This window comes from Schistocerca nitens, chromosome 2 (assembly GCF_023898315.1).
Source record: "Schistocerca nitens isolate TAMUIC-IGC-003100 chromosome 2, iqSchNite1.1, whole genome shotgun sequence".
Lineage (NCBI taxonomy): Eukaryota > Metazoa > Arthropoda > Insecta > Orthoptera > Acrididae > Schistocerca > Schistocerca nitens.
This window is the reverse complement of record NC_064615.1, coordinates 879,891,491-879,913,390: the sequence shown is the minus strand read 5'-3', so window position 1 is coordinate 879,913,390 and position 21,900 is coordinate 879,891,491. Positions and strand designations below refer to the sequence as shown.

The following is a 21,900-nucleotide window of genomic DNA, read 5'->3' as shown; positions in this document are numbered from 1 at the left end:
CGTAAATTGAAGACAGGCAAACCTACATTTTTAGCCTTTGGAGACCTGGAGGAAACCTGTGATAGTGTTGACAAGGACATAAACTCTTTGAAATTCTGAAGATAGCGGTGATCAAATACAGGGGACAAATTGTTATCTACAACTAGTACAGAAACTAGACATCAGTTGTAAGAGTTGAAGGGCATGAAAAGAAGGCAGTGGCCGAGAAGGGAATGAGATGGAGTTGTCGCCTGCAGACCATGTCATTCAATCTGTGCATTGAGCGGTCAGTAAAGGAAACTAAGGAAAACTTTGAAAAGGAAATTACACATACATCTTCATACATATATACATAAACACATACATTTCTCTCTGAAATGCATAACAGAGGGTATTTAGCATGGTACTACATATTATTGTTTCTTTCCATTTCAATTGTGTATAGAACCTGGGAAGAATAACTGTCTAAATGCCTTTGTGTGTGCTGTAATTACTTTACTAACCAATTCCTATGAAAATGATGTGTAAGGGACTGAAGAATAAATTAAAATTAAGAGAGAAGAAATAAAAATGTTTAGGTTCACGTTTGCCATTTTAAATTCATTACAGATGGCATTGGCCTTGGAAGATCAGTTGAGTGGAATGGATAGTGTCTTGAAAAGAAGTTATAAAATGAATGTCAACAAAAGTAAAACAAGGGTAATGAAATCTAGTCAAAAAGAATGATCTGATGCTGAGGAAGGTCATGAAAAGGAGGCAGTGGTCGAGAAGGGACCGAGATGGGGTTGCCACCTGCATACCATGTTATTCAGTCTGTGTATTGACTAATCAGTAAAGGATTAGGAAATGTAGATTGGGAAACAAGACACTAAAAATAGTAGATGAGTTTTGCTAATTGGGCAGCAAAATAACTGAAGGTGACTGAAATAGAGAGAATAGTATATGCTTACTGACAGTAGCCAGAAAAACATGTCTGGAAAAAAGGAATTTGTTGACGAAGAATATAAATTGAAGTGTTGCAAAGTGTCTCTTTTTTGATCTAAAATGCAAATGAGTTTAAAATTTTCTATTATAAATAATACAGTTTATCTTTTATGATGAACATTTCTACTTATTTTTCTCTTCCAGGGCAAACTGAAGTACCTGTAGCTGATTGTGGTAGAAGACACTATAATGTCCAGGAAAAAAGCACATTTAAGCTTTGTGATTACCTTGATTATTGGTCAGATTATATAAGAAGTGACTACCCAGAGACAATGCCGTGCTTTTACTTAAAGGTGTGCCTTTCAAGTTGTACTGTAACTTTATAAGATTGAGCTCATTCACCATTTATAAAATAATTAATTTGTAAATGTGTTTGATTTTTAGGACTGGCATTTCACAAGAGACTTTCCCCAACATTTTATCTACCGCACTCCTCAGTATTTTGCCAGTGATTGGCTTAATGAATACTATTATGACCATAAAAATAAAAATGATGATTATAGATTTGTGTATATGGGTCCTAAAGGTTCATGGTAAGACTAAAAGCCACACACAGAACAATTTTAATATAGTTTAGTCAGTGAAAGTGGTGCCTTTATGTAAATGACATTTCATTCTTAACAGAAATGTGATGAAGAACAAATTTCTACTCATCACATAGTGGAGGGATTGAGAGGCAGACAGGTGCATTTAAATACACATAAATATATCTAAAAACAAAGATGATGTGACTTACCAAATGAAAGTGCTGGCAGGTCGACAGACACACAAACAAACACAAACATACACACAGAATTCAAGCTTTCGCTGTGTATATTTCTGTGTGTATGTTTGTGTTTGTTTGTGTGTCTGTCGACCTGCCAGCACTTTCATTTGGTAAGTCACACCATCTTTGTTTTTAGATATATTTTTCCTACGTGGAATGTTTCCTTCTATTATAAATACACATAAAAGTAGATTAAGCTATTCGACAAAGTCCTTCCCAGATGCAGAAAAACTACTCCCATGCATACATGCGCAATGGACACACACGTGTCCACTTTCATCTCCAGGTACAAAGGCATCATTACTGAGGTGACAGTGCCCATGTGTATGTGAGTTGTGCGGGTGTGAATATGTGTGTGGCTTTTCTACACCTGAAGAAAGACTATGTCTGATAGCTTAGTCTGCTTTTGATTATATCTGTCTATAGCTCATTGCCTCCTCTATGTGGTGAGCAGCAATCTATCCTATTTCATATTGTCATTATACCATCCTGGACTTTTCATTGATGATTCAGCTTTGTTATACGTTGCCAACCATTATATGTCCAATTTGTTGAGTTTTTGGCAGCCAATGCTTTGAAATGATCATTTTATGTTAATTAAACTTCTACTTTATTGAATACTACATAAAAGGAATATAGAATCTCTCTTACGTTCAGTTACAACATCCTGAATACTTCAGTTACAATGTCCTGAATACTTCAAAAAGCACTGTGAAAATGAATAATTGCAGTTTTTGAAATGTTCCACGTGTTCGGCTGTCTGACACAAAAATCCACACCATGAAGAAATTAATGACTGTTAATCATACTGCATGTGTAATATGTGTTTCTTTATTGCCACAAATATAAAACCTGCATGGTCTGCAGCACACCATGGTAAAAGAATGTGTAGAACAGCGGAACCATAATAAGTAATTTAAAAGGCAGAGAGGTGGTGTGGTAGCCCCAACAGTGCCCTCTTTTGCATGACTAGACAGATCACCATTATGCAATGCTCAGTCAGTTCAGAGCCATCGTAACAAGTGCAAAAGTGTAATCAGGTGCCACCATGCCTCACCATCATCACAATGTAGAATATCAACATGTGAGTTCATTCAAACTGGTCAGAAAGATCGGGATCCAGGTTGTGGGCCTCTCATTCTCTGACATTGCAGCTCGTACAGAGCACACTGCTTCAACAGTGAGGCATATGTGGAACCACTGTAGAGGGGACAGCCGTACTCAGCACCAATGGCGTACTGGGCTAGACTACGTGGTCACAGTGTGATATGATCACCACCTTGTCTGCTTAGCCTCAACAAACAGAGTAGCTTCATCCATACTGTTGGCATGATGTTGGAGTACTGCAACAAGTGTGGACATTTCTGAATTGATGGTTTGACATCATCTCAGGCAGGCTGGACTGGTGGTACACAAGCCATTGCATCGACTTCCATTGACCAGAACCACCAATGCTGCAGACTGCAGTGGACATATGAATGCTGACACTGGCATGCTGAGTTGCAAAGTTCTGCTTGAACTTGTCCTACAGTGGTGGCTCCATATATGTTTGACACCACTGTGGTGAAAGCAGTCGCGCAGACTGTTCTGTTGTGCAGCATAGAGGACAAACACCAAGTATGATGGTTAGTATACAAAAAATTACAAAACCAAACTGGTACTTTTTCATCATTCAAGAGGATATATTTTGTATTTATGAAGTCATAGCCCCATTAATTGTATAACTGTTATGTTTGAACCTTCAGTTTATGGTATTATCCAGAAAAACATAGGATGTCAAATACAACCGTCAGTCATGCCCCTTCGTCCTCTTTCTCCACCTCCTCAACTATCCAACAGGCTGTTTGTCATTACAAGAGACTGTCAACCAAAATACTTATAAAATGTATCTTCATGTAGCACCTGAAAGAATCTCATCTATTAATGTACTAATGTTACTTCATAAATCTCCAACTAGGTTTCTTTTAACTGTTGAAGCTCTTAAAACATTTGCTGCAGATGTATGAAGCCTTACCTTCTTGTAGCACTAACCAGTGTTTTCACCAGATTTCTTTAACTAGTTGTCATACGGCTTTTAAAACCCTGTGACCTGAACTTGTGAAATTCCTACAGAAAATCTACTGTTGCGTAATGCAAGCAAAATTGGTAGCAGACAGTGAGGACTGTGAGAAAGATATTCTGTAACATGACAGGCATGTTGCATGAATGAGAACTGAGTTTGTCAGATAGTAGGTGTGATTTGACCAGGCCCTTTGCTTGGTAGAATATGCATTTAGTTCGCAAATTTTTGTGATCTGGGAGTGTACAGTAATACCACAATTGGACTGAAGGTGACAGGGTCCATTGACTGTAGGTAGCTAGTGAGACAGCCAATTGATCGCAGGTTGTGCTCCAAAAGTGAACAACTTAGAGACAGAAGTGGCGACCTTTCTGCAGGACCTGCCTGTCATTTTGCAGTACAACGTCAGGTGTATATGGTGTAAATTTTGACTGATTTCTTGGATTGATTGGGATGGGAAGTGCAGTCCACCCACCACACTCCCCAGACTTAAGCCCTTGTGACTTTAACTTCATTCCTAAACTGATGGAAGCACTTCATGGCATTTGCTTTGGAACTGTTACAGCGGTTCATTGGGCAATAGACCCCTTCCACTCAAAGTATCACCACAACTGGTGCTGCTAAGGGTATCCTACAACTTCCTCATCACCGGTAGTGGGTTATACACAATGCTGGTGTCTACTTTGAAGGACACTAAAACTTTGAAACAAGTATATATTTTACATAAATTTTAAATAAGTGGTTGCCACTATTAAAGTTCCACCCATCTTAATTACAGATCTTGTTTGACAAGGATGGGACAGGTAGTTGGCTACACCTTTATAGTCAGAACTTTTGGTATTTTCCTGAAGTAAGTTAGGAAAACTACAGAGGTCCTAAATCAGTATGGGTGGATGAACATTAGAGACTCTACCCTCCCAATACAAGGCCAGTCTGTTTGAACCTCATTTGGTTTATAGAGAACCATTGAGTCCCCCAAGTAACCCCCCTGTGCTGCAATCTTCCCATCACAGAGCAATAACAAGAGGAAAGACTGAGCGAAACCTCACCATTAAGATGGCTTCCATACTTTAGTGGAACTTGTGGACACCTCTGGAGGAACTAAATCTACTGGCTAAGGATAGACAATGTGTATCTGCCTTCAAGAGACACATTTTAAATTCTCTGACACCCCTGAGCTACATGGCTATATTCTTCACAAAAAGAACAACTTAAGTGGAGAGAGATCTAAAGGAGGAGTGGCTGTTTTTGCAAACAATGCCTACCATTACTTGCTTCTCTACTTGACAACCAGCCTCAACCAATCACTGTAACAGTGCATGTGCATTGTAGGTTGATAGTTGGTTGACTCTAGGCCTGTTCCCACATGAGGTACTAGATGAGGAGGCTCTCCATGACCTCTTTACTCAGTCCCCCCACCTTTTCATCCCCTGTTATGATTAAATACACACTATGTGCTTTGGGGCCATATAACCAACTCCCTGAGGGGTATTGTAATTGAGAACTTTCTCGTGTGCACATTTATTGAACATGGTGTGCATGCGGTGGAACACACACTTCACGGTTGTTCCCTGCTATCAGTCTCGAAGCATGCTCCCCACCCCTCACACACATCACTCAATGGGAAGTGGCCAATGACTTGCATTCAAGTGATCACTTCCTGATTTGGATTCACCTTTGCAGAGTGGTACTTGAAAAAAAGCCACTTAACTGGGTCCTCAGTGGGACAGATTAAATGCTTTACAGCCAACTTGCTGTGTTTGAATACCATGACAGTGTCCAGGAAAGGGTGAATCACATGTACATCTATACTCTGCAAGCCACCTTACGGTATATGGTGGCAGGTACTTTGTGTACCACTATCACTTCCCCCTTTTCCTGTTCCAGTCGAATATGGCTTGCAGGAAGAACAATTGCTGGTAAACATCAAAGCAATTTATTGGTTGACTCTTCTAGCAATATACGCTCTTGAAATTTTAACACTAGACCCTACCATGGTGCAGAACAACTCTCTCTTGGAGTATGTGACAGCGGAGCTGACTGAGCATCCCTGTGATGCTTTTGTGCTTACTAAATGAACCTGTAACAAAATGTACTGCTCTTCTTCAGATGTTTTCCATTTCCTCTATCAGCCCTATCTGGTGCAGATCACAGACTGACAAGCAGTATTCAAGTACTGATTGAGTAAGTGTTTTACAAATACTAACAAAGAGATAGAGGGGCTGGCCAGTACTTGCCTCAGCTCAGTACAGCCGATAGATACACAAAACAGAACAGAAAATTTACATTCCTAGCTTTCGGAACTTTGTTCCTTCATCAGGGAGGAGAGAGGAGAAAAAGGGAAGAAGGGAAAGTGGATTCAGTTACTCACAACCCAGGTTATGAAACTACAGGGAAAGGTAAACAGGGAGGGTAGTAAGGATGGAGGCATGGTCGTCAGAGGGAAGCCAAAGATATTCTACTGTAAGTACTGTGCCAGCTTCAAACCAAAGAGGATGCATACAGAAGTAAAGAGGTGTATAATATAAAGATAAACACAACTATGTAAGTGTTTTGTAATGTACTTCCTTTGTTGATGGACAAAATCTCCTGAGGATTCGACCAATGAATCTCAGTCTGGCATCTGCCCTACCCGTAACTAATTTTGTATGTGGTCATTCCACTTCATATTGCTCTGTAGATATTGCTATTTATTTTATGGAACTAACTGCTTCCAGTGATTGTTTTGTAATTGTGTAATCAAACAATAAAGTGTATTTCAACCTATGTATTTGCAGTATGTTCCATTTGTTTATGTTGAGGGCCAGTTGCCACTCCCTACACCAAATGTCGATCCTCTAGGTCTTCCTACATTTTTCACCAAGTTTTTAGCATTGTGACATCCCTGTATACAATAGAATCACCTGTGAGGAGCTTCATGGAACATCCAACATTATCTACTAAATTGTGTATGTGTCTATATATATATTATAAAAACTAATGGTCCCATAACATTCCCTTCCACATGCCCAGAGTTGCATTTACATCTGAAGATTTCTCTCCATTCAGAATGATACGCTGTGTTCTCTTTGCTAGACACTCTTCAATCCAATCACACAATTTGCCTGAAATTCAGTACGCTCGTATTTTCTTCATTAAACGGCAGTATGGAACTGTATCGAATGCCTTCCGGAAGTCAAGGAACACGGCATGTACCTGGGCACCTCTATCTACTGCTTTCTAGGTCTATTGGATAAACAGAGCAAGCTGGTCACACGATCATTGTTTTTGGAAACCACATTGATGCCTACACAAGAGATTTTAGGTCTCTACTAATGTCATAATACGCAGTCATAAAACATGTTCCAAAATTCTGCAACATACTGATGTCAGAGATATAGGCCTGTACTTTTTTGTGTATGTTCGACAACTCTTCTTAAAAACAGGAATAACCTGTACTTTTTCCCACTCATTTGGAATGCTTCGCTCCTGTAGAGACCTATGGTACACTGCTGCTAGATGAGGGGCAAGTTCTTTTACATACTCTGTGTAGAATTGAACTGGAATCCCACCACAGCAAGTGTACTTTCCTCTGTTGAGTGATTTGAGTTGCTTTTCTATCCTTTGGTCACTTATTTCAATATCTGTCACTTTGTTGTTCATGTGATGATTTAAGGATGAACTACGGTGTGATCTTCCTCTGTGGAACAAGTGATCCACCACTCCACTAAAGCATCCATTCCACTCTCTTTAGCCCATGTGTTCGATGTTGGCCAACTGGAGAGAACCTCACAGCCTTTCAGGTAGCAAGGGAAAAAATGTCGCCAAATTATTGTAGAGAGCAAGATGAGATCAGAACAACATAGCCTGGCCACCATAAACCATTTGATTAAGAAAACAGTCATGTGGAAGACCACCAGCAGTATTTCTGGGTGATGAGGGAGGTGCCTGTGGCTGCTATAATAGGGAGTGGAAGACTCCAGATCAACACACAAGACATTACAAAGACAATGGCAGCTTAATGTGCCATGCTTACCACCCCTGCCAGTCAGGATTCAGCATTTTGACACTGTAGAGTGGCTGCTGAGTGGGGCAGTTGAGACTTCTGTTCCACCACTGATGAAGAATGCAACTGCCCTTTCTCCACATGGGAGCTGGATTCTGCATTATCTGCAGCTTATGACTTGTCACCTGATCATGGTAGGATCCATTATAGTATGTTACGGCACCTCACATGGTGGAGCAAACAAATCCCATGTGCCTTTTTTAACCTCATTCGAGTGTCACAACACTTCCCTGACTAAGGAAATTTTAATTCTGCTTTTAGTTCCCAGAAAGGACCACAGATACGTGAATAGTTATTGTAGTTGGGTGGTTTGCTGGCTGGTTGGTTGATTGATTTAGAGGAGAAGTCCAAACAGTGAGATCATAGGTCCCATCAGATTAGGGAAGAATGGGGAAGGAAGTCGGCCATGCCCTTTCACAGGAACCATCCCAGCATTTATCTGAAGGGATTTAGGGAAATCATGGAAGACCTAAATCTGGAAGGCCGGATATGGGTTGTTGCCCTCACTAGCTGTATGGGAAAGATAATGGAGTGAATGGACACCTGCCATTTTGTTTGGATAATAGAATGCAGGCAGCTTCTTAGTTGCTTTCAGTTTATGTTCTTGAGGTATCGCTTTACCTTTCATATCATGGCCCTCTTGGAAACGGCTATGCAACAGGCTTTCCTAGCTTTTAAATTCTCAACCAAGAAACCTGTGAGAGTTCTGTTTAACTGTTCACGTTCTGTTTCAAACTTTCCACAGCTGAGGATGAGGGATGCTGACATGATTTCCAACAATCTTTATACATAATTTCAAACCTTTACAAAACTTTTTCTTGCTGGCATCCCTCACAAAATTATCAAAGGAAAAAAGTTTATTGCATACTACATTTTTGCTGTTCGTCCAGTATAGCTTCAGAATCCAGCATGACTTATAATTTATTACTTCTTTACTTCTAACTCTGTTCGTAACACATTTTGCGGACAGTATCCATATATACCACTGGATGGACATGCAAAATTATATCATTATACGACACACAGTTCAGGAGATATGACATCATAAACACTGAGATGCATGAAAAACTAGGTTTTGCTTAAAACAGAGTGCAAATTACCCAGACTATACTCGTCCAGTCTTTCACAATGAGAGCAATAAGCGACTTCCAACAATTTTTAAACATAATTTCAAACTTTTACTCTTGTATATATTTAACATCAAATATTTAACACGTTAACTCATTTGTAAAGTAATCAGATGTCTGAAGCTGTTTTACACTTGGGAGTTCAATTCCTTAAAGAACTGAGGGCTTCCTAGTTGTTCAGTATTGTATTGACTGTATTGTAAGATGCTTCTTAAACATAAGTGTTAATGATTAACACATTTGTTAACATACTTACATATAAATTCAGGCAGTCCTTTACAGTATAAAAACACTTTCCAAACAAAGAGTATCACTTGAAGTCTTGTGTTTTGTTTTTGTCTATGATTACTTGTGGAAGTTTCTTGCATATTTTTTTTTATTTAGTACAGTCTTATGGTCAGTAATATCAAAAGCCTTATAAAAATCTAAAATGATGTCTGTGACATACTGAACTTTGTCAAGAGCATCAAGTACCACTTTTGTGAATCGTTGAAGGTACTGGCCAAATGCTATCAGTCTACAAAGGAGCCTGCTTAAAAATCACTTATGCTTCCCAAGTCAAAATACTGCTCAAGTGTGTGGACCCTGTTCCAAATACAACTAACAGGGGATACTGAACGTATACAAAGAATGTAAACATGAATGGTAACATGTTTGTGTGCCTCACCAGAAGAGTACTACAGAAATGTTGAAAACAGAAATTATCATGCAAAAGCCTACTTATAAAATTCTAAAAAGTGAAAGCTCTAGAGATGTTCTTCAGCTCCTTATGTATCACTTCCATAGGGACTGCAAAGATAGTATTAGACTAATTACAGCATCCACAGAGGCATTTAAGCAGTCATTCTAACCACACGCCATAAGTGATTGAAATGGGAAGAAACACTAACATGCACTACTATGCTAAGTACCATCTGCCATGTATGTTACAGTGGTTTGCAGAGTATGTATATAGAGGTGGATGTCACATTATTACTCAACAACTCCTGTCCTCCATAATAATCATCATTTTATAGCATTCACATTATCAAGCAGAATTTTGTGGAACATCTTCACAGTAATACTTTTTTTTTTCAGTAACATCAGTTTTAAGCCTTTTTTCACAACAATGTCATGTGCTTTTTAAGAGATATGAAAATAACATACAACTTCAGTGAAATATGTAATTTATTTGAGAATTTGCCTGTGATTTGCACAATACTTTATAGTGGTATGTACTGCTCCAGAGGAGTGATCCATATCCCTACATCTTCTTATTGGTGAATGGTACAACTAAAATAAAAATAAAATAAGGTATGAAATGTATTGAGTGGGATTATTATTTTAATTTTCATGTGGTGAACCATGTTAGGGAGTGACATGCATCTTCAGTATCAGATACCAATCACAACAACTTCAGAAGAGGAAATAACTGCTTGGATCTAAAAATATAAGTTCCATCAGTCACTGGCCTGCCTTGAAGGTGCCTCGAGTTCCTGAGATGGACATTCAACAGGAATCTCATGTTATTTGCTTGAAGTTTAAAATGTGATATAGCTTTTCTTATTCGAGTGCAAGATTCAGCAAAGAAAAAAATTGATTAGTCTTAGGAGATACTACAGTCAAGAATAAAAGGTTAAGAAGAGCTAATTAGTATTACACATCAGTACACTTCATTTGTAGTGCCCAAGTGCAGGGTGTGTGACACCTTAAAATAAACAGGAGACTGATGTAAAGAGTGATAAAAGCAAGAAATATTAAACCAGAATTAAAAATGAAGGTTATTGACAGAATCAAACAATGGAAAATCCAGGATGCAATGTATTGATGGTTATTGTTGGTCGTATTGTATTGTTGGTTATTGAAAGAAAGTATTTAAGAAGAGAAACCAATTTACATGAAGAACTATTGTGAAACTGTGATGTTGCCTGTGGCAATAAAATAATTAATTGATTGAAGAAATGTTAATCTATGCATCAAAAAGCAGTTTACCAAGAAATTTGTTGCTGATGACATTCAATAAAAAGTCACAGCATTGTATCCATCCAAGAAGATTCTTTTAAGATAACAAAATGGAAGACCAACAGCTGCTTTGTCAGATGGTGACCAGTTGCACTGAGCAGCCTGCAACTATGCAGCGATTTGCAGTGCAAGAGACAAATATGCAACCACTTCACTGCATTACTGATAGTTATGGCGGCACTTACAATGCAACTTGTAGCACAGCAAATGAGTGATTTCCTAAACAATTATAGGCAACTTTTGTGAATGGGGTAAGTGGTGTGTGTGAAATATTGTTTGGATTGTATGCTGATACTAACCAGAAATAGGAAAAAGCATTTGAATGATTTTTTGAAAAACAATTCAAGTCAGATGCAGAGATGAGATCTGAAAATTAAATGTCAGATGTAATTAATGAGAAGATAACGCAAACCATGGTTGATGAAGGAGCACAGATAGAACAAACTAATGTTAATATAAATGCCTCACGTGTTGAGTTTTAAAAAGGCTTTGTTGAGATAAATGTTCAAATTAGACCAATAAACAATAAGTTAGAAGAACATATTGTCGAGTCACATCAGGAAAAGCTTGAGATAAATCGAAAAATATGAGAATTTAAATCCACTGCATTAGATTTAAAAGTTAAATTGCAGTTTAAGGTAATTAAACAAAGTTATTTAATGAAGAATGAAGTAAACACACAGTTTAATGGAGTAACGATGGATATAAAACAAATTAAAGAGTCTACTAAACAAGAATTTGCAGAAATAGGTAAACAAATTTCAGATACTAGTGTAAAGCTAAACATTGTAGAATGACGCAAAGACACAAATAATAGCTGTCTCAGGTTCACTTTCACAAAATTGGAGGAACGTGTAGGTGATATGACTGTACCAAACTTTCAAGGAAAAACAGAGTCATGTATTTCTACACCTCATTTGTCAGTTGATCTTGAGAAAAGAGAAGCAAAAATCTTAACTGGAAAGAAAATATATTTAAATTTTATGGTATGTAAGGAATCTGTTTGAGAGAGCCTTTTAAATTTTTACAAAACTGCAGCTTGACTGGTGGTAAAAAATCTAAATACTTTTATAAACAATTTAAAATTAATTCAAATTACTTTGGTTGTCATGTATTAATTGATGTTGGATGTTTGATTTTGGTGGAAACTATGTAATTATGACTTTTAACAGTAGCAGTAAGCGAATGAGCTACTAATGAAAGGAGAGTTGGTTTTGTTCCTGTTTAAAAAAACTACGTGGTTTCGCTTTAGCTATGGAATTGAAAGAGAGAGTGTGTACAAAATGTAAAGGAGCATTATGGTTGACATTGGAGCTATAGTGGAAAAAGGTACTGTAGTATGTATTAGTAAAGAGAACCAAAAAACCACCCAACAGATTTAGTGCTCCCTCAGGGAGTTCACATTGTTTGTCAGTTTTTAGCTGATGCCAACAAAGTCCTGAGCTGAACATTTTATTTCTTCATATTCCTTATTCCATAAAGTGATCCGACCCTCTTACAAATGTATATATCTGTCTGTAATTTCTTTTGCTATCGGTATCTGTGTAAAAAAAAAAAGTAAATTAATGAAAAGAAGTTAGTTGTTGTACAGACTTGGTTATACAGTCATGTTCTATACTTTTCTGTCAAAACAAGATTGCTATATATGTTTTATTTCATGCTTGCACTGATTACTAACAGTTACGATTACACATTCACCACAGAAACTGGCTCTGTCAAAGACATGTTGTGACTTTTCCTTAATTTTTTCTCCTTGATGGTACAGTTAAGTTAATTGTGACAAGAGTATGCTTTTTCAGTTTGCACTGCTGTTGGTTTTAGTTTTTGCTTTCAAATGTTAGCAACATCACATTGAGAAGAGGAAGAATCAGTAAGATAGTCAACCACCAAAAACAGTTATGATTTTCACATATCATTAAAATAATCATTATAATGTGTTCATATGCTACTAAAATAATATTTATAGCATGGTAACATAATTTTAAAATTAAAATGTCTGCTTGTGTCTGTGTATGTACGGATGGATATGTGTGTGTGTGTGTGCGCGAGTGTATACCTGTCTTTTTTCCCCCTAAGATAAGTCTTTCTGCTCCCGGGATTGGAATGACTCCTTACCCTCTCCCTTAAAACCCACATCCTTTCGTCTTTCCCTCTCCTTCCCTCTTTCCTGATGAAGCAACTGTTTGTTGCGAAAGCTTGAATTTTGTGTGTATGTTTGTGTTTGTTTGTGTGTCTATCGACCTGCCAGCACTTTCGTTTGGTAAGTCACATCATCTTTGTTTTTAGATATATTTTTCCCACGTTGAATGTTTCCCTCTATTATATTCATATCATTAATTTTAAAATGAGTAACTTAATAACAAGGTTTGCTGACTACAATGGGATAGATGAGTTCTTAAAGGACTGACGTAAGATCAAATGACAAAAAGGTGTTTTAATTTTCCTTTCTGCAAGGTAAGAGTAATAAGAGTGTCATGGGGGGGAAAAGTGGATGAATAGGAGGAGAGGGTGTGGGTTTGAAACAGAGTGGTGAACCCAAACAATTATAAATAGTTGTAGTGAGGTATGAGATAGGGTAGTATACCAAGGAAGGGTTTCCTACATCATTGGCAAGGTGTGGGATAGTTTGGAGGATTCTGTATCTAGGGACACAATCTCTGATGAGAAATGGGTAAAAGTTGATGTGAAATGAGATGTACATGTGCCTGAGGAAATGTTGTATGAGGTAATTTAAATAGCAATGGAATGTGTGATTCTTGAGGAATTCAACATTGTGCAAAATAAAATCAGCTTGAATTGTAAGTTGAGTTGAATTAAAGAAGTTAAGCATAGGAAAATATTATGAATGTGAAGAGTGTCTGAATTAAAGAAGTTAAGCTTAGGAAAATATTATGAATGTGAAGTGTGTCTGAAATTATATGGCAGAAATATTACAGAATCAAGTAGGACAAAGGAATGAGAGTTAAGTTTAAGATTATAAGACCCCAGAATGTAATTTCACTAAGTTAAGTGTTAAACCGAATATAAAACCCATTATGAAGTGTAAGGGTAGTCAGAGTCTGTTACTGCACTTATGAGAGATTAATGTTTTGAAGATGCTTCCTTGTGACTTCAACATGAGGGCCTCTTAACTCTCACTATAGTTAGTTGTCATTAATTTTCTAAGATTTGTCATGAAAACCAATACACTGTGCTTATGTAAAGCCACATTACTTCAACTATAACAGTGTTATTATTCATTTTGTAGTATTTGCCAGGATGAAATAAATAATATGTGCAAATGGGAAGTACATTATCTCCCTGGGTCATTCCACGTCAGCTCAAACAGGGGCTCCAGCTCGTAGTCTCAGATTTGACTGAAATTCAGTACACTAATTATATCATGTGTGGAACACTTGTGTACAAAGTATTACTTTCCCCTGCCAATTAGTTCCAGAATTATGACTTGTGAAAGAAGGTGGCGTGACCCGGAAATTGCAACCCGCATCTGGCAACCTATCTTCAGACCCAACTTCAGGTCTTAATAACTTTGGAACTATTCCGCACAGTCCAGTGAATTTTTTACAACCCAGTAACATCCACTTTTTGAGAACATACTCTATTAATCAAAACACCAACAACATACACTCCTGGAAATGGAAAAAAGAACACATTGACACCAGTGTGTCAGACCCACCATACTTGCTCCGGACACTGCGAGAGGGCTGTACAAGCAATGATCACACGCACGGCACAGCGGACACACCAGGAACCGCGGTGTCGGCCGTCGAATGGCGCTAGCTGTGCAGCATTTGTGCACCACCGCCGTCAGTGTCAGCCAGTTTGCCGTGGCATACGGAGCTCCATCGCAGTCTTTAACACTGGTAGCATGCCGCGACAGCGTGGACGTGAACCGTATGTGCAGTTGACGGACTTTGAGCGAGGGCGTATAGTGGGCATGCGGGAGGCCGGGTGGACGTACCGCCGAATTGCTCAACACGTGGGGCATGAGGTCTCCACAGTACATCGATGTTGTCGCCAGTGGTCGGCGGAAGGTGCACGTGCCCGTCGACCTGGGACCGGACCGCAGCGACGCACGGATGCACGCCAAGACCGTAGGATCCTACGCAGTGCCGTAGGGGACCGCACCGCCACTTCCCAGCAAATTAGGGACACTGTTGCTCCTGGGGTATCGGCGAGGACCATTCGCAACCGTCTCCATGAAGCTGGGCTACGGTCCCGCACACCGTTAGGCCGTCTTCCGCTCACGCCCCAACATCGTGCAGCCCGCCTCCAGTGGTGTTGCGACAGGCGTGAATGGAGGGACGAATGGAGACGTGTCGTCTTCAGCGATGAGAGTCGCTTCTGCCTTGGTGCCAATGATGGTCGTATGCGTGTTTGGCGCCGTGCAGGTGAGTGCCACAATCAGGACTGCATACGACCGAGGCACACAGGGCCAACACCCGGCATCATGGTGTGGGGAGCGATCTCCTACACTGGCCGTACACCACTGGTGATCGTCGAGGGGGCACTGAATAGTGCACGGTACATCCAAACCGTCATCGAACCCATCGTTCTACCATTCCTAGACCGGCAAGGGAACTTGCTGTTCCAACAGGACAATGCACGTCCGCATGTATCCCGTGCCACCCAACGTGCTCTAGAAGGTGTAAGTCAACTACCCTGGCCAGCAAGATCTCCGGATCTGTCCCCCATTGAGCATGTTTGGGACTGGATGAAGCGTCGTCTCACACGGTCTGCACGTCCAGCACGAACACTGGTCCAACTGAGGCGCCAGGTGGAAATGGCATGGCAAGCCGTTCCACAGGACTACATCCAGCATCTCTACGATCGTCTCCATGGGAGAATAGCAGCCTGCATTGCTGCGAAAGGTGGATATACACTGTAGTAGTGCCGACATTGTGCATGCTCTGTTGCCTGTGTCTATGTGCCTGTGGTTCTGTCAGTGTGATCATGTGATGTATCTGACCCCAGGAATGTGTCAATAAAGTTTCCCCTTTCCTGGGTCAATGAATTCACGGTGTTCTTATTTCAATTTCCAGGAGTGTATTTCTGAGGGAAAATAAAAAATTCCAAAATGTGATTAAAGAAATGTAATGCATTAAAAGGTATTGCCCTCTATGCCAAATATAATTCACTCAAAAAGGGTATAAATTTTTTTGTGGTAAGCTTAACATGGCCTAAACACACACAGAACTCATCATGCCCATATCAATCACAAAAACTGAGTTACATGCACACGAAAATACAAATATTTGAAAAATTACCCGAAAAACATGGATTTTCTAAGTGTGGTAGCACAATAGGGACAAGTGGTATCCAATCCAAATTTCAAACACTGCATAAGTAGACCATAATATAGTATGTGGCAAAATTTCAACTTGTTATTGCAAGACATTTGTGTACAATGGAAGTTGACAGATGTATTTGGTGATGTGGCCATTGTTCCACAACACAATTTTGTAAAAACATATCGTAAACTGTTCTGCCTCTTCTTATCCTCTCCCACAACTGTTTAATCACTAAGCAACAACATATAGACAGATTAACACAACCTGTTATTAATGTTTACTGCACTTTAACTGCTAAAAACCAGTCGATTGTGCTTCGAACAGTTCTCCCACACTTTAGCTATTGTACTCTGTACATTGAGTGGCAAATTGTACTGTCTCACTGACACTGTGGTAGGAACTGGAACTGTCTTAAGAATATGTTCAAAAGGAATCCAACACCTGTCTGCCAAACGTGGTCAATGAAATGATCTTGCTGGTCCTGCTGGTGCCATGAAGCTCACAAATACATCACCTTCTGCTTCACAGCATTCTGCAACACATCCTAAGTACCATTTGTCATCATAAACAGCAATAACATAGCAACCTGGCTGTATGTTGCTGCTTTTGCTTCTGAATCCTGAGTCAGACACACTGTGAAGACACATGTTGTGCATGAACCTATAGTTATAACCGGACAGTCTGCTCATCTGCACATTGTCAGAGTCCACTGGAGAGAAGTGATGATGGCTCCTTGTGCCTGCAACAGTTTTAACGTGTTCTAGTCTGCTCTTTAGCAACTCTTCGACTGATTTCACCTCATCTTTTGAAACATAGAATGATTGTATGCCAGAGATATTTTTCTGTACCCAGGTAAATAATTGAAGAGGTGTTAGAATGTGACCTCCTGTAGGGTGCTGCAGACTAGCTCGTGATGCCATGCGCTTAATGGTAGCACCAATACCATCACATACATTTTTACCATGACTTGTTGCGAAAAAATTCCATTCTGCATGAATCTGAAAGTCTACATCTACATCTACATTTATACTCTGCAAGCCACTCAACGGTGTGTGGCGGAGGGCACTTTACGTGCCACTGTCATTACCTCCCTTTCCTGTTCCAGTCGCGTATGGTTCGCGGGAAGAACGACTGTCTGAAAGCCTCCGTGCGCGCTCTAATCTCTCTAATTTTACATTCGTGATCTCCTCGGGAGGTATAAGTAGGGGGAAGCAATATATTCGATACCTCATCCAGAAACGCACCTTCTCGAAACCTGGACAGCAAGCTACACCGCGATGCAGAGCGCCTCTCTTGCAGAGTCTGCCACTTGAGTTTATTAAACATCTCCGTAACGCTATCACGGTTACCAAATAACCCTGTGACGAAACACGCCGCTCTTCTTTGGATCTTCTCTATCTCCTCCGTCAACCCGATCTGGTATGGATCCCACACTGATGAGCAATACTCAAGTATAGGTCGAACGAGTGTTTTGTAAGCCACCTCCTTTGTTGATGGACTAAATTTTCTAAGCACTCTCCCAATGAATCTCAACCTGGTACCCGCCTTACCAACAATTAATTTTATATGATCATTCCACTTCAAATCGTTCCGCACGCATACTCCCAGATATTTTACAGAAGTAACTGCTACCAGTGTTTGTTCTGCTATCATATAATCATACAATAAAGGATCCTTCTTTCTATGTATTCGCAATACATTACATTTGTCTATGTTAAGGGACAGTTGCCACTCCCTGCACCAAGTGCCTATCCGCTGCAGATCTTCCTGCATTTCGCTACAATTTTCTAATGCTGCAACTTCTCTGTATACTACAGCATCATCCGCGAAAAGCCGCATGGAACTTCCGACATTATCTACTAGGTCATTTATATATATTGTGAAAAGCAATGGTCCCATAACACTCCCCTGTGGCACGCCAGAGGTTACTTTAATGTCTGTAGACGTCTCTCCATTGATAACAACATGCTGTGTTCTGTTTGCTAAAAACTCTTCAATCCAGCCACACAGCTGCTCTGATATTCCGTAGGCTCTTACTTTGTTTATCAGGCGACAGTGCGGAACTGTATCGAATGCCTTCTGGAAGTCAAGAAAAATAGCATCTACCTGGGAGCCTGTATCTAATATTTTCTGGGTCTCATGAACAAATAAAGCGAGTTGGGTATCACACGATCGCTGTTTCCGGAACCCATGTTGATTCCTATATAGTAGATTCTGGGTTTCCAAAAACGACATGATACTCGAGCAAGAAACATGTTCTAAAATTCTACAACAGATCGACGTCAGAGATATAGGTCTATAGTTTTGCGCATCTGCTCGACGACCCTTCTTGAAGACTGGGACTACCTGTGCTCTTTTCGAATCATTTGGAACCCTCCGTACCTCTAGAGACTTGCGGTACACGGCTGTTAGAAGGGGGGCAAGTTCTTTCGCGTACTCTGTGTAGAATCGAATTGGTATCCCGTCAGGTCCAGTGGACTTTCCTCTGTTGAGTGATTCCAGTTGCTTTTCTATTCCTTGGACACTTATTTCGATGTCAGCCATTTATTCGTTTGTGCGAGGATTTAGAGAAGGAACTGCAATGCGGTCTTCCTCTGTGAAACAGCTTTGGAAAAAGGTGTTTAGTATTTCAGCTTTACGCATGTCATCCTCTGTTTCAATGCCATCATGATCCCGGAGTGTCTGGATATGCTGTTTCGAGCCACTTACTGATTTAACGTAAGACCAGAACTTCCTAGGATTTTCTGTCAAGTCGGTACATAGAATTTTACTTTCGAATTCACTGAACGCTTCACGCATAGCCCTGCTTACGCTAACTTTGACATTGTTTAGCTTCTGTTTGTCTGAGAGGTTTTGGCTGCGTTTAAACTTGGAGTGAAGCTCTCTTTTCTTTCGCAGTAGTTTCCTAACTTTGTTGTTGTACCACGGTGGGTTTTTCCCATCCCTCACAGTTTTACTCGGCACGTACCTGTCTAAAACACATTTTACAATTGCCTTGAACTTTTTCCATAAACACTCAACATTGTCAGTGCCGGAACAGAAATTTTCGTTTTGATCTGTTAGGTAGTCTGAAATCTGCCTTCTATTACTCTTGCTAAACAGATAAACCTTCCCCCCTTTTTTTATTTTCCTATTAACTTCCATATTCAGGGATGCTGCAACGGCCTTATGATCACTGATTCCCTGTTCTGCACATACAGAGTCGAAAAGTTCGGGTCTGTTTGTTATCAGTAGGTCCAAGATATTATCTCCACGAGTCGGTTCTCTGTTTAATTGCTCGAGGTAATTTTCGGATAGTGCACTCAGTATAATGTCACTCGATGCTCTGTCCCTAACACCCGTCATAAACATCTGAGTGTCCCAGTCTATATCTGGTAAATTGAAATCTCCACCCAAGACTACAACATGCTGAGAAAATTTATGTGAAATGTATTCCCAATTTTCTCTCAGTTGTTCTGCCACTAATGCTGCTGAGTTGGGAGGTCAGTAATAGGAGCCAATTATTAACCTAGCTCGGTTGTTGAGTGTAACCTCCACCCATAATAATTCACAGGAACTATCCACTTCTACTTCACTACAGAATAAACTACTACTAACAGCGACGAACACTCCACCACCGGTTGCATGCAATCTATCCTTTCTAAACACCATCTGTACCTTTGTAAAAATTTCAGCAGAATTTATCTCTGCCTTCAGCCAGCTTTCTGTACCTATAACGATTTCAGCTTTGGTGCTTTCTATCAGCGCTTGAAGTTCCGGTACTTTACCAACGCAGCTTCGACAGTTGTCAATTACAATACCGATTGCTGCTTGGTCCCCGCATGTCCTGACTTTGCCCCGCACCCGTTGACGCTGTTGCCCTTTCTGTACTTTCCCAAGGCCATCTTACCTAAAAAAAAACCGCCCAGCCCACGCCACACAACCCCTGCTACCCGTGTAGCCGCTTGTTGCGTGTAGTGGACTCCTGACCTATCCAGCGGAACCCGAAACTCCAATACCCTATGGCGCAAGTCGAGGAATCTGCAGCCCACATGGTCGCTGAACCATCTCAGCCTCTGATTCAGACCCTCCACTCGGCTCTGTACCAAAGGTCCGCAGTCAGTCATGTCGACAGTCATGGTAATGCATGCATAAATTTTTGAGATTTTTACAGTTTTTGTACTGACTAGCTGCCCCATCACTGAAGTTTTTCGCAAAATGTATGTGAGGCAGCTTGTTTTTCACGTATGCCATGACAGTATGAATGTGGGTATGAACTGCAATGGCATCATGAATTAAACAGTCACAAAAAACGCGCAGGTTCATGACAGACGCATTATCTGATTCACCCCTATAGTAAATCGCAAATGGCTGGAGAGTTGCTTGACTGTTGTCCCAATGATATCCTTGGATGGCATCTTGAACTATAAATGCATAATTTTCAGAAAAGTCTAGTATTAGTATAATTCATCTTGTTTCAAATTATCCTTAGAAAACTGGAGATAAGCCGATTGTGTTGTTGCTGTGAAGCTGTGTGTGGTCAGTCTGTCTGTTTTTGACAACACATTTCAACAAAATCTTCCACTGTACTTTGCTTTGTTTCAAGACTTGTGCGATCCATGTGCGTCCATTGTTTATAAGAAACAAGTCCATCATCATCCATAAGGAGTTCACCATAAAGTTTGTTATTCATGTTTTCTGCAAGATTTGCCATACCAGGACACTTTTCATACTTGTTTATCATGCACTGGTAGGAACTGATGTCACACACTAGCAGCTTCATTGCACCTATGTAATTCAGACCAGAATCCTTTATAGCAGCAAACATCAGCTTAGCATTTTGATGGGTGTCACATACACAAACATTGTGTGTGCCCCTTGCACTTACAGGCACAACCCATTTTGGCCGAAGATTGAAAAAAGATGATAAACCTACTTTGGTATTGTGATACTTTTCCTTGAATTCTACATATAGTTCTGATATGTTGCATAGCAAGTCTTTTTTGCATCTGTACACATACATTTCCCATTTTCACCGTTACATAGTCTTCTTTTCCAGGTATTATTCGGCTGTAGTCATTATTTTCATAAAACTCCGACACTAGCACCTTTATTTCTGAGAAGAATTGCTTAACCTGAGCCTGCTGAAGTTGTGGAAGCACTCCTTGGGTTACTTTTATTTTCCTAGCTTGCTTTACCATATATGTAGAAACATTGAATTCCTTTGCAGTGTATTTAATAGACCAACTGGAAGGTGCAAGGGTAAGAATAGCTACTTTTTTCTGGCGTGTGGGTATGGCACGTTTTTCTTTCAAATCATGCACAATTTTGCCCAAATCAGAGCATTTCTGGCATGATTTCTGTTCCTTTAGAGCAGATAGTTCTTCCTCTTCCACCATTAGTGTGTCAGCTATTTTGTGTTTTAATTCCGTTTGAGCTTCTTGTAGTTTTCTTCTACCATACCTGGGTCTGTTTCTTTTCCCAACTTTGTTTGTCTTCATGGGAGACAAACCAAGAGCAGTCACTGAAGTATTTAATTGCTCATCTGCTGTGGTTGTAGGTGGCTGATACTCTTCGTCACTGTCATGTAAATTATCAGAATATTCTTCATTTTTTAGCAGTGTAACACACCTGGAACATAACTTTTGTCCTGGTTTCACGTTAAGTCC

General features: G+C 40.0%; 1 protein-coding gene across 1 annotated transcript in view; it reads left to right on the top strand.

Annotated features, from left to right (window-relative positions):
* Positions 1-21,900, top strand: part of LOC126237179 (2-oxoglutarate and iron-dependent oxygenase JMJD4) — a 140,707-nt gene that overhangs the window by 50,574 nt on the left and 68,233 nt on the right. The window contains exons 2-3 of the mRNA XM_049947052.1: positions 1,108-1,256; positions 1,348-1,496. Of these exons, the coding sequence (XP_049803009.1) occupies positions 1,108-1,256; positions 1,348-1,496 (298 nt within the window). The remainder of the gene's footprint in view (positions 1-1,107; positions 1,257-1,347; positions 1,497-21,900) is intronic.